At 48.4% G+C, this 13,262-nt stretch overlaps 1 protein-coding gene across 2 annotated transcripts in view; it reads right to left on the reverse strand.

Annotated features, from left to right (window-relative positions):
• Positions 1 to 13,262, reverse strand: part of l(1)G0289 (lethal (1) G0289) — a 113,255-nt gene that overhangs the window by 74,868 nt on the left and 25,125 nt on the right. For both annotated transcript variants that reach the window (XM_065440696.2, XM_065440697.1), the window contains exon 2: positions 2,303 to 2,793. In XM_065440696.2, the coding sequence (XP_065296768.1) occupies positions 2,303 to 2,793 (491 nt within the window). The remainder of the gene's footprint in view (positions 1 to 2,302; positions 2,794 to 13,262) is intronic.

Here is a 13,262-nt window from a genome sequence, read left to right on the forward strand (position 1 = left end):
AGGAAACGGGCGCTTGCGGTCAGCGTGGTTTCTCCGTCCCACTTCCCTTTCACACCCAATCGCACTCCAAGTGCTCCTCGTCACGTGCCTTCTACCCACACGCCCCTTTCTCAGAGTGCGGGGTGGCGCGCGCGAGATCGCGGGAACATTGCGAGAGCTGAACGCAATTGTTGTTTTGAATGAAGCCTCCTTTCTGCCCCATGAAGTAGCGCTACTGCAAATCGCCGCTCATCATCATCGTTTCTGCCTCGTTCATGGCCACAGCAGTTCCGGTCTCAGCTTAGTAAGCCATGTCAAGACAATCCAGCAGCCGATTTGTTTCTTCGTGCACGACGCTGCGAGTAGGCTACGTTTTTCGTTTGTGCGACTGGTGTCGGCGTGACGGCGTGGTGATGTTTGCGTTGTGTGCTGCGTTGAGGTTGCGGTGATCCAACGCGGCATATGGAAACATCGCGTCAAGTGTCTAATGGCGCTGACAGTGCCCACGCGGACTGCGCTGGGGAATGCCGGGAAGCGGGTGCTGGGAGGCCTATGATCTGTCACCTTCCGATGTGCTACCTACTGACGCTGAAAATGTTCTGCCAAGACCTGCGCAGTGGTTGCATTGCGATTCCGGACACCGTCTCATTTGACAGTTTCACAGGTGCTGACACTGCTGTACTGACATGCGCAGGACTCGACGGCGGCGAGATCATTGGTCAGGTTTCTGCTGCACCGCTGGACGATGACTCTGAGTTGGAAGGTAACGCACCGTGTGCTACGCTGCCGTCGCATGCGGAGTGTGTACAAGCAGTGACTGTGCTTTTAGCCACCTATAGTGACTATATGACCCTCTCCGAGATTCAGGCTTATCTGATTGTGCGTAAACGGAACAGCGTGCAACGGCTCATTCACAATTTCTTAAAGCCTACTGCCGAGCCCGAATAAGTGCGTGAAAATGAAGGATTTCTGTTTCTTTTTTTTGCTAACCTGCTTTTTCGGACACCTGTTTATTCAGACATCTCTGCAGTCCCCGTGAGGTCAGAATAAACTGTCGGCAACTGCAGCATGGTTAAATGGCGACAGCCACATCTCCCTGAATGTGGAAAAAGCAATTATCTTCAGGTTTGAATTAAAAAGTGTTTTAATTTGCATAATCACAGCAAATAATGCTACATAAGTGTTTGACAGGTTTGCACGTTAGTACTTCTTGAATGGTTCCCCCTTCCCAACTTTCCATCATCTCGGAGTATTCAAAACATACTTCACAGATGCTTTTCATCGTGTGTGATAATACAGCAATACAGAATACAGAAACTGAAGAAACAATCAGAGGCAGACGTAATGGAACCAATCTGTAAGGGGGAATGCTATGAGCACTTTACCTCCAAAGCTGCTGAATGGATCAAAAAGGACGGGCAAAAGTAAAGACATGATGCCCTCAAGTGCCCATGTCTATGCAGTCGAGGCACCAAGACATGCCTCACTAAGTCCATGTTGACATCCTGTTACAGCCCTCCTCCCCTTGAATTTCCAAAACAGCACTGTGTCCCCTGTTCCTCATATCACATAGTAAAGCACAGTGAGACACGTACCCTGCTGAGCAAGAAGAATGCTGAGATGCCTGAAGCATGAATTTGGCAGCTTTGATGCCATGAGCTGGCATACGAAGGTTTATTGCCCAGTTGCCTGCTCCTAAGCTCATGCATTATGTGACACCTGTGGTAAGCCAATATTTCGCCTTCGCTGCCTTGGCTGTGCGCAGCACTGGGTAATACTGCTGGGCTACTCTTGTAAAACACAGGAATAGCTGAGAAAGTGGGTTGGAGGAAGGCTGCTGCGGTAGCTGAGTTGGCACACGTAATGCAGGTGTGGGTTTGGTCCCTACCTGTGGCTAGTTATCTTTTCATCTACTTTCATTAACCTTTACCTTATTATTCCTACGTTTCAATTAAGCTTAATTACCTACCTTTATGTTTTCTCTGGCTTCATTGTCTTCTACTTCGTATGGTTAACACAGGAAGGTGAGAGATGGAAATTAAAGACAATGACTAATTTTTCATATACTGTGTCGAGGAAACCATATGTGGCCTTGCAAAAGACAAATCTACTTGTCGAAACGCTGCCTCCCACTTTTACCTCGTTCTCGTTATGCACTTTGTATGGTTGTCACATACATTAACATTTGGTGACTGATTTCTGTTTGATTTGATACTCTTGCTTACAGCAAGAATAGCACTGGAATGTGTTGCGTATGAAACCGAATGTACCGCCATGAGTGACTGAACCAAGATAACGGCTTCAGCAGGTGTTCAGCTCTCACCGTCTGGTTCTGGTATCCTGGTGGCAACGTCACATTGCCCGATTCTACCAGGCTCTCCAGCTCCTCTTCGCTGAGGAAGGATGTCACCAGGGGCGTCACCTGAGTCGTTGTCGACACATTGCCTGCCTCAGCACTGGCGGGCACAACTGCGGGCACAGCAGGGGCACTGGGGGGCACGGCAGGGGATTTGGTGGTAGCATTGTGCATCAGATGCTGCTGCGGTGCTGGCTGTGGAACAGCTGTGGTCAGTGGGGCTCCAGCGGCTTGTGCCGGAACTGTGGCCGGCACCATGCCTTCGACTACTGAAGATTCCTTCTTTGACAGCTCCGGCGTTTTTACAAAGGGTGCCTTGGTAGGCATCTTTTTGTTGTCCAGCGTCGGCTTCTTGGTGACTTCAGGGGCACCGGAGCCCCGCCTGACACGGTGGAGCGGCACGATGTTCTCACGTGACATCTCCGCAGCACCGCCACCAGACACATCATAATGCACGGCTGCAAAAAGGAAAACACATTGCTTGTTAAAGCTTTGCCATCACTGGGCTGCAAAAATTACTTAGACAAAAGAAAGAAAGAAAAACAGCAGAATTATAATAAAATACTCAATACTGCAATGCAGCCAGAAACTTCCACCCAATACAAAAATTCATGTCCTTCTGTTGCTGTATGTAAATACAGGCAATACCTTTAAGAGCCCTTGTCCATTTCTTGAAAAAGCTTCAACTAATGAGGGCAGGTAACATCCTACCTTCACAAACTAATACAGCATCTGACACCCATTTTGTTTTAAATTTTCAACTGAAAAATGTTTGTGCTTTTTGGAGCTGCACATGCCTGTTTTTGATGCACGTATATCATATAACAAATTTCAATCAATCAATAAATCATAATTTTGTTTCCAGAAAGATAGTTGGGTGAAAACCAGGCAAAATGTGGCCAGTGGCAGCTGGAGGGTGTTGACACAAGGCAGCATGCACAGGCATGTATGCATAGCAAACATGCAGTGAAGGAAAAGAACAAGTACAATTAACTAGCACACAAATATATATATATATATATATGTGTGTGTGTGTGTGTGTGTACAGTACGGTGTATGCTGCGGTAACAATATGAGCCAATTCATACTGGATTAGTCATGAGTTATAGGTGTGTTCTCAGTGCAGTAAAGGTTATAAAAATAATAATACAGACAAGCACAAACAACCAAACATGACATTTAGGTATGCTGAAATGAAAGTGTTGGAGAAGAAATTGTGTAGAGTACCTGGTATGGCGTTAAAATGAAAGAAATTGTTGTGCAACTGTTTTTCCAAAAGACCATGAAATTGGTCACAGTCTTCTGAATATTTAGTCAAGAGATATGGGACACTTAAGAAACTGTTTGGCATAAGATGTGTGCCATAGTGCAACTAACCAACTCTCGGGGAGCCTACTGCAAGGATAGATTACCTTCCTTTTTCAGTTGCAAATTATAGCCAAAAAAATGATGCTCTTGTTCATGGGAAAAACAAGTGAGCGGTACTCATATTTCAGCAAAAAAATTTATTACTTGATAAGGGAGAGAGGAAGAAGAAGAAGTGCAGCGTCCATAGCTTGTGTTTACATCGGCTCCATCTTTTCGAGATGTTTTCGCCGCGATTTTCTGTGCATACCAGCTCTAATTTTGTACCATTCGAACCGTGAGACCACCAGGACTCTGTAGATACCAAGTTATCAGGTGGGACATTTATTTTTCCGGGACTGCGACCACTTTTGTGTTACGATCAAGCCATCGCCGCGCTAAGGCTAAGCGCGTGCGCCAGGTGCTCGGCCTACCAGGCTACCTGGCACGTTCCCGCGCGTGTCCGTGCGAGCTCTGCTACGACGCACAAGCCCCTGGCCAAATCTGCGAAGCATGGAAGTCCAAGTATGTGGCAAAGATATTTCCCCAGAAGAGTTAACCGCCGAGATGGGCTGGTGTACCGCCCGTTCCCGTCGGTGTACCGCCCGTCGCCCAGACGGGCAGCGGAGCCGAAAACTATCCCAAGACCAGCAACCTAGGACGCAAGACTCTCGCTCTCGCTATAGACCCAGGCAGCAAGTTAGAACTCAGGTTCTCAAGGCCGGGCGCATGCTCCCACTACCAGCAAATGAGATCAAGATCATCGTCAGACCCAAAGGAGCACTCAATATTACCAAGGTCGGCAGCCCTACAGTGACTGCAGCTATTCTTCAAGCAGCGCAACTTAGCTCAGAAGCCAGTCAAAACGACACAATATGCTCGAACAACCAGCAAAACATCATGGTGATCAGCACGCCCAGCCCGCAAAATGCGGACCGGTACGTAAGAATCAAGTCCATCCAAGTCAACGGGGTAACCCACGAGGTCAGCGCGTACGAAGCCGCCCCAGATAATACCACCAAAGGAGTCATCAGAGGCATCCCTCTCACCGATGACGCCAGACAAGTCGATGCTAACATCATAAATGAGCGTAATCCTCTAGCCCTGGCCGCAAAGCGAATCGGTTCCACCACGACCATCGTCATTGCCTTCGACGGACCTGACGTACCATACATGGTTCGGTATGGCGCAACATTAATCCCATGCTCCCTGTACCGCAAACAGATCGACATCTGTTACCACTGCGGCCGTCTCGGGCACCGCATGGACGTTTGCCCGTTCCCTAATAACAAGATCTGCCGCGGCTGCGGAGCTCGCAACCCAGATCAAGATCACCAGTGTACACCCAAGTGCATGTTGTGTGGTGGACCCCACTCCACAGCGGACAAAGCTTGTACTGCCAGATACAAAACGCCGTACATTATACGAAGACGCCTCGGAGAACGCCGAGTAGCACGGCATTCAGCCCTTCAGTCAGAAGATTTCCCCTCCATGGAGACCAAGCACCGGTCCCGGTCCCGCTCCCTCTCCAGACCGAGGTCGGACCGAGGTCGGTCCAGATCAAGATCCACGTCGACTCCAGGAGCCAGATATACCTCAGAAAAGGTGAGCTTCGCAGAGGCCTTGACGGGCGTCTCGCGAGAGGGTCACGTAAAATCCCCCCCACTGCCTAAACCCAACACAGAAAACACAGACATAGAACACCTTAAGAAAGAAAACGCAATTATGCGTGATTTAATCCAAAAGCTTACCCAGGAGGTTCACAGCCTCAAACAACCCAAAACCCAACCCACACCTAACATCCCAGAACCCGCTACCAGCAGCCAAACCGAAGAACTCTCAAGACCAGCCCCAAAAAAGCGAGCCCTCCAAGAAGGAGCTCAGGGCCAAGTACGCTCCGAGGTCAAGGATATGCTCGTGACACTCCAAAGCACGGTGGAAACTTTACAGAATTCTCTAATCGCCCTTATGCACAGAGTAACCACCATGGAAGCTAATATTCAAACCCTTTTCACGCACACCGCTTCCACCGCTCAAACCATAGCCATGGACACCACAGGAACCGTCGCCGCCACCCTGCCACCTGTGGCATCCCCTATCCTTCATCATGGCCCACACAAAAACTGACACAACATTGTGGCAGTGGAACTGCCGAGGCTACCTCCATAAACAACCCGTTCTCCATCAACACCTCCGTACTACTGCATGTCAACCCGACGTAATCTTGCTCCAGGAAACGCACAATAATCCGGTCAGCCTTCCAGGATATAACTCTTTCACTGCGAACAACGCTCCGCACGGAGTCTCCACACTCGTTCGAAAAAGAATTACCGCAATCGAACACGACCTGAACGATCGGCGCACCGAACACCTCTTCATTGAGCTCATCCCGCACAGAAAACGAATGGAAGGAATATTTATCCTCAATATCTACAATACTCCATCTCAACGCCATAGCCGATTTCTAACCCTCTTCAAAAAGGCCCTTAACACCGCAGGCAGCAGCCCCCTTATCATCGGAGGTGACTTCAATCTCCCGCACACAGGATGGGGTTACAGACACAGCTCTGCTGCAGGTCGTAACTTATGGCAAGACTCCCATGATCTCGGGCTTACACTCATTACTGACCCAGCCTTCCCCACTCGCCTCGGCACTTCTACTGAACGAGACACGACGCCAGACCTCACTTTCACGAAAAACGCAGACAACGCCCATTGGCGCAACACCCAACACGACCTCGGGAGTGATCACTCTATCATCGAAATTACTCTCCCACACCTACCAGCCGTTATGAGAAGAACAAGGGACTTTACTTGGACGGACTGGGATGCGTTCCGTAAACGCCGTATAACAGCAACGACGGACACTCCCATTACCGACATAGAATCATGGTCATGCGATCTACTGTCTGATACTAAATCGGCCACCCGCATTATCCCAACAGACGCCCCGACTGAGCGCATGGACAGTAGACTCGCTCACCTTATCGAGGCCAAATCATCCATCCTCTCTAGATGGAAGGGACAACGGCTCAATAGGAGACTCAGACGGAAGGTCGCACTTCTCAACAAGGAAATTGAAGCTCACTGCCGCGTTCTAAATCAACAGCAATGGACAGAGCTCTGTCACTCTCTAGACGGGCAACTCCACCACCCCCGATCATGGAAAATCCTCAAACATTTGATTGATAGCACCACCACCCGCTCATATCAACAAGATCGCCTCACCAAGCTTTTATTCACAGAAAGCAAGACGCATGGCCAGGACCACGTTAAGAAGAGCTTATGTCAAAAGTACATCCCATCTGGGCCCACTCAACCTCACGGCCCATACACAGGGACCTCCAACCCTGCCCTTGATGAAGACTTCAGCGTGGCAGAGATTCATGCTGCCCTACATAAGCTGAACAGCCGTTCGGCGCCAGGCCCAGATGGTGTTACGAATAAAACACTAAGAAATCTAGATGACCCCTCGGTGCAACAACTCACCGAATACATCAACAACTGCTGGCGCCAGGGATCCATTCCCTCGACATGGAAAACGGCCAAAGTAATTCTCATCCCCAAACCCGGTAAGCCATCTAGCCTCGCCAATCTCCGGCCCATATCGCTAACTTCATGTGTAGGCAAGGTCATGGAGCACGCACTCCTAACCCGTGTAAACACTCACCTCGAAGACACATGCGCTTACCCCCACTCGATAATTGGCTTTAGACAGCATCTTTCCACCCAAGACGCTATGCTCCAACTTCAGCATCAAATCCTAGATGGCAAATCTCGTCACACGAAGGCGATCTTGGGCCTCGACCTCGAGCGCGCCTTCGATAATATAAGGCACTCCACCATCCTCGAGCGTATCTCCTTGCTCAACCTTGGAGAACGCACTTACAACTACGTAAGAGACTTTCTATCCAATCGGAAGGCCTTCCTGTCGGTCGGAGACATCCGATCGGAGGAACTCTCCCTCGGCAGCACGGGCACACCGCAAGGCTCTGTCATTTCCCCAATACTGTTTAATCTGGTTATGCTTGGATTAGCACAGGAACTACAAAAACTCGACGGCATTGAACACACCATATACGCCGACGACATTACAATCTGGGCTGCAAAGGGCAGTGACGGCCAAATCGAAACTGCCCTACAAGACGCCATTGACATCGTAGAAAATTATCTTGAGGGCACGGGACTCCGCTGTTCCCCTGAAAAGTCGGAGCTTCTCCTATATCGCCCCACACTCCGTGGACGCCCCCCGCGGGGCTCCACGACTAAACGCCAATACGAGGAAATCGAACTCCACTTGAGGGATGGCAGACCCATACCCGTGGTCCCTTGCATCCGCGTTCTTGGTATGACCATAGAAGCCAACGGAGCTAACTCTACGGCTATCTCAAAGATCCTTCGACAGACCGCCAATACATCCAGACTGCTGAAACGAGTGACCAACCGGCGAGGGGGTATGAAGGAAGAAAGCCTCATCCGCCTTGTCCAATCTTTTATCGTCTGTCACATTACTTACGTTGCGCCCTTTCTCAACTGGTACAAAGCTGAAAAGACTAAACTGGACATCATCATTAGAGGAGCCTATAAGCAGGCTTTAGGACTACCCAACCACACCAGCACGGAACTTCTATTACAATTAGGTATCTATAACACGCTAGACGAGTTAATCGAGGCCCAACGTCGATCTCAACTAGAGCGGCTTACTCTCACGGAAACGGGCCGTAGCATTCTAAACAAGCTTAATATCACCTACCACCGTCAACACGGAGACAAACACCCAGTACCACGCGACATTCGGCAATGGATACACGCCGACCCTATTCCGAAAAATATGCACCCAGACTACAACAAAGAACGTAGGAAGGCACGAGCTACTTCCCTCATCAAAGCTTACGCCAACACCGCGGGCGTCACCTACGTCGACGCAGCTGAATACCAAGATGGACGGCACTTTGCGGCGGTTACCACAGTAGGCGGCTTGCTCCGACATGCTGCCAGCATCATTACCAAAAATGCCGAGACGGCCGAGGAAGTGGCCATCGCTCTGGCCACTCTTGACCCAGCCTGTCATACTATACTGAGTGATTCTCGCACAGCAGTCAACAACTACATCGCAGGTCGTATTTCTCATCAATCACTGCGTATCTTACGACAAGCCCCGCACTCGCCTGAAAATCAAATCACACTCGTCTGGATCCCAGCACACGCCGGCGTTGTCCACCCGCACCTCACCAACCTCAACGAGGTTACACACTCCGTAGCACGAGGACTAGTCAACCGTGCCGGAGACGGTGCAGGTGCACCCGCAGGACGCGACCGCCTTACAAGGTACAACGACCTTGTAAAGTCATTTTACCTTGCAAGAAGAACCTTCCCCACCCCTCATCGCAAGTTAAACAGGGCACAGGCAACCACCCTTCGCCTGTTACAGACGAATACATACCCCTCCCTCACACGCTATCACACTATATACCCCGACATCTACCCGAGCCAGACGTGCAAGGTCTGTCAAACTGAATCGGCAACACTCCCTCACATGCTATGGGAGTGCAAACATCAATATCCAGACCTTAATCCCGTGACCCTCTCGTCGAGATGGCACGCCGCCCTGCGCAGCTCCCATCTCGACGACCAACTCTGGGCGACCCAGCAGGCCTACGAAGCGGCGAAGAGGCAAGACCTCGACGTCCCATCGTGGGAGGCCTAGGCCCAGCCGACTGAACTGCTGGTGCTCATTAAAGTTTACTCTCTCTCTCTTGATAAGGGAGAGAGAAGTCCCTGGTAAAATCAGTGCATGAAATGCTAGCAATGATTGCTAGCAATGGATTGCCATTTTAAATACAATAAAGTTGTGCATAGATTAGACGGCATGATTGCATTCCATACAAGTGCATGTAAAAAAGTGCGCAGAAAGAATCGCAAGATCTTTTTCAGTAAAATATTTCAAGCACACTCTCCCAGACTTCTCTGAACGTGCCTGCTAGGTGTCGCTGTCTTGCCCAAAAGCTCACAATTGGGAAAACAAATTTGAATTACGTGCCTGAGGGGGTATCGAACCTTAGTCCCCCTGAACAGCAGCCCAATGCTGTAACCCCAATCGCACGTATACTTCTACCGTGCGAATTCCAATTACTGTATTTATGTGAATCTAATGCGCATCTTTGTTCCAAGAGAATGGGTCCAAAACTTGCCTGCGCTTTACAATCAGATACGAAACCAAATCGAACTCATAGCATTGGCAACAGCCATTCACCAGAGCTGTCAGACGCAGAATCAGCGACAAAGCACGTTTTTGCCAAAGTGGCTGCTAGTTTGGTGCTCGGCTATGCTCTAGAGAGGTATTCTTGGCCAATAACTTTCAGAGACACTTTCACTTCTGCCAGATTTCATGTGACTTGGCATCGAATGAATCAGCGTAATCAGTCCATAGCATTTCTGGTGCTTAAAGTCCCCAGACAAAACAAATTTACAAGGTAGCAACAGTCACTGTTCTTTGCACCCTCCTCCTCACTCTCGCACTTACTCTTTTTTCAACGTCATTTGAGCCTGTATTGGCACATTGTTTGTTGTGTTCATATAGAAGGTCCGGACAGGCCGCCAATGGAATATGAACCTGGCAACGTGTAATGCTAGAACGTTATCTAGTGAGGCAAGTCTAGCAGTGCTATTGGAGGAATTAGAGGGCACTAAATGGGATATAATAGGGCTCAGTGAAGTTAGGAGGCCAAGAGAAGCATATACAGTGCTAAAAAGCGGGCACGTCCTGTGCTACAGGGGCTTAGCGGAGAGAAGAGAACTAGGAGTCGGATTCCTGATTAATAAGAATATAGCTGGTAACATACAGGAATTCTATAGCATTAACGAGAGGGTGGCAGGTCTTGTTGTGAAACTTAATAAGAGGTACAAAATGAAGATTGTGCAAGTCTACGCCCCTACATCCAGTCATGATGACCAGGAAGTCGAAAGCTTCTATGAAGACGTGGAATCGGCGATGGGTAGAGTGAAAACTAAATACACTATACTAATGGGCGAATTTAATGCCAAGGTAGGCAAGAAGCAGGCTGGAGACAAGGCAGTGGGGGAATATGGCATAGGCGCTAGGAATAGCAGGGGAGAGTTATTAGTAGAATTTGCGGAACAGTATAATATGAGGATAATGAATACCTTCTTCCGCAAGCGGGATAGCCGAAAGTGGACGTGGAGGAGCCCGAACGGTGAGACTAGAAATGAAATAGACTTCATACTCTGCGCTAACCCTGGCATCATACAAGATGTGGACGTGCTCGGCAAAGTCCGCTGCAGTGACCACAGAATGGTAAGAACTCGAATTAGCCTAGACCTGAGGAGGGAACGGAAGAAACTAGTACATAAGAAGCCAATTAATGAGTTAGCAGTAAGAGGGAAAATAGAAGAATTCCAGATCAAGCTACAGAACAGGTATTCAGCTTTAACTCAGGAAGAGGGCCTTAGTGTTGAAACAATGAACGACAATCTTGTGGGCATCATTAAGGAGTGTGCAATGGAAGTCGGTGGTAACTTTATTAGGCAGGATACCAGCAAACTATCGCAGGAGACGAAAGATCTGATCAAGAAACGCCAATGTATGAAAGCCTCTAACCCTACAGCTAGAATAAAACTGGCAGAACTTTCGAAGTTTATCAACAAGCGTGACACAGCTGACATAAGGAAGTATAATATGGATAGAATTGAACATGCTCTCAGGAACGGAGGAAGCCTGAAAACAGTGAAGAAGAAACCAGGAATTGGCAAGAATCAGATGTATGGGTTAAGAGACAGAGCCGGCAATATCATTACTAATACGGATGAGATAGTTCAAGTGGCTGAGGAGTTCTGTAGAGATTTATACAGTACCAGTGGCACCCACGACGATAATGGAAGGGAAAATAGTCTAGAGGAATTCGAAATCCCAAAAGTAACGCCGGAAGAAGTAAAGAAAGCCTTGGGAGATATGCAAAGGGGGAAGGCAGCTCGGGAGGATCAGGTAACAGCAGATCTGTTGAAGGATGGTGGACAGATTGTTCTAGAGAAACTGGCCACCCTGTATACACAATGCCTCATGACCTCGAGCGTACCGGAATCTTGGAAGAACGCTAACATAATCCTAATTCATAAGAAAGGAGATGCCAAAGACTTGAAAAATTATAGACCGATCAGCTTACTGTCCGTTGCCTACAAACTATTTACTAAGGTAATCGCAAATAGAATCAGGAATACCTTAGACTTCTGTCAAGCAAAGGACCAGGCAGGATTCCGTAAAGGCTACTCAACAATAGATCATATTCACACTATCAATCAGGTGATAGAGAAATGTGCGGAATATAACCAACCCTTATATATAGCTTTCATTGATTACGAGAAAGCGTTTGATTCTGTCGAAACCTCAGCAGTCATGGAGGCATTACGGAATCAGGGTGTAGATGAACCATATGTAAAAATACTGGAAGATATCTATAGCGGCTCCACAGCCACCGTAGTCCTCCACAAAGAAAGCAACAAAATCCCTATAAAGAAAGGCGTCAGACAGGGAGATACGATATCTCCAATGCTATTCACAGCATGTTTACAGGAGGTATTCAGAGGCCTGGAGTGGGAAGAATTGGGGATAAAAGTTAATGGAGAGTACCTCAGTAACTTGCGATTCGCTGATGATATTGCCTTGCTTAGTAACTCAGGGGACCAATTGCAATGCATGCTCACTGACCTGGAGAGGCAAAGCAGAAGAGTGGGTCTAAAAATTAATCTGCAGAAAACTAAAGTAATGTTTAACAGTCTCGGAAGAGAACAGCAATTTACAATAGGCAGCGAGGCACTGGAAGTCGTAAGGGAATACACCTACTTGGGGCAGGTAGTGACGGCGGATCCGGATCATGAGACGGAAATAATCAGGAGAATAAGAATGGGCTGGGGTGCGTTTGGCAGGCATTCTCAGATCATGAACAGCAGGTTGCCATTATCCCTCAAGAGAAAAGTATATAATAGCTGTGTCTTACCAGTACTCACCTATGGGGCAGAAACCTGGAGGCTTACGAAAAGAGTTCTACTCAAATTGAGGACGACGCAACGAGCTATGGAAAGAAGAATGATAGGTGTAACGTTAAGGGATAAGAAAAGAGCAGATTGGGTCAGGGAACAAACGCGAGTTAATGACATCTTAGTTGAAATCAAGAAAAAGAAATGGGCATGGGCAGGGCATGTAATGAGGAGGGAAGATAACCGATGGTCATTAAGGGTTACGGACTGGATCCCAAGGGAAGGGAAGCGTAGCAGGGGGCGGCAGAAAGTTAGGTGGGCGGATGAGATTAAGAAGTTTGCAGGGACAGCGTGGCCACAATTAGTACATGACCGGGGTTGTTGGAGAAATATGGGAGAGGCCTTTGCCCTGCAGTGGGCGTAACCAGGCTGATGATGATGATGGCACATTGTTTGCACATGATGTGCTAAGGTTATATCTATAATATTGCAAAAGGTTCAAAAATAATGTGCATACGCTAATCATCTGGTCGGATGTTTGCCGGAAGAAAAGGCGTAGTTCGTAGACAAGACGTAGGACGATGTTTTAGAG

This window comes from Dermacentor albipictus, chromosome 1, assembly GCF_038994185.2.
Source record: "Dermacentor albipictus isolate Rhodes 1998 colony chromosome 1, USDA_Dalb.pri_finalv2, whole genome shotgun sequence".
Classification (NCBI taxonomy): Eukaryota; Metazoa; Arthropoda; class Arachnida; order Ixodida; family Ixodidae; genus Dermacentor; species Dermacentor albipictus.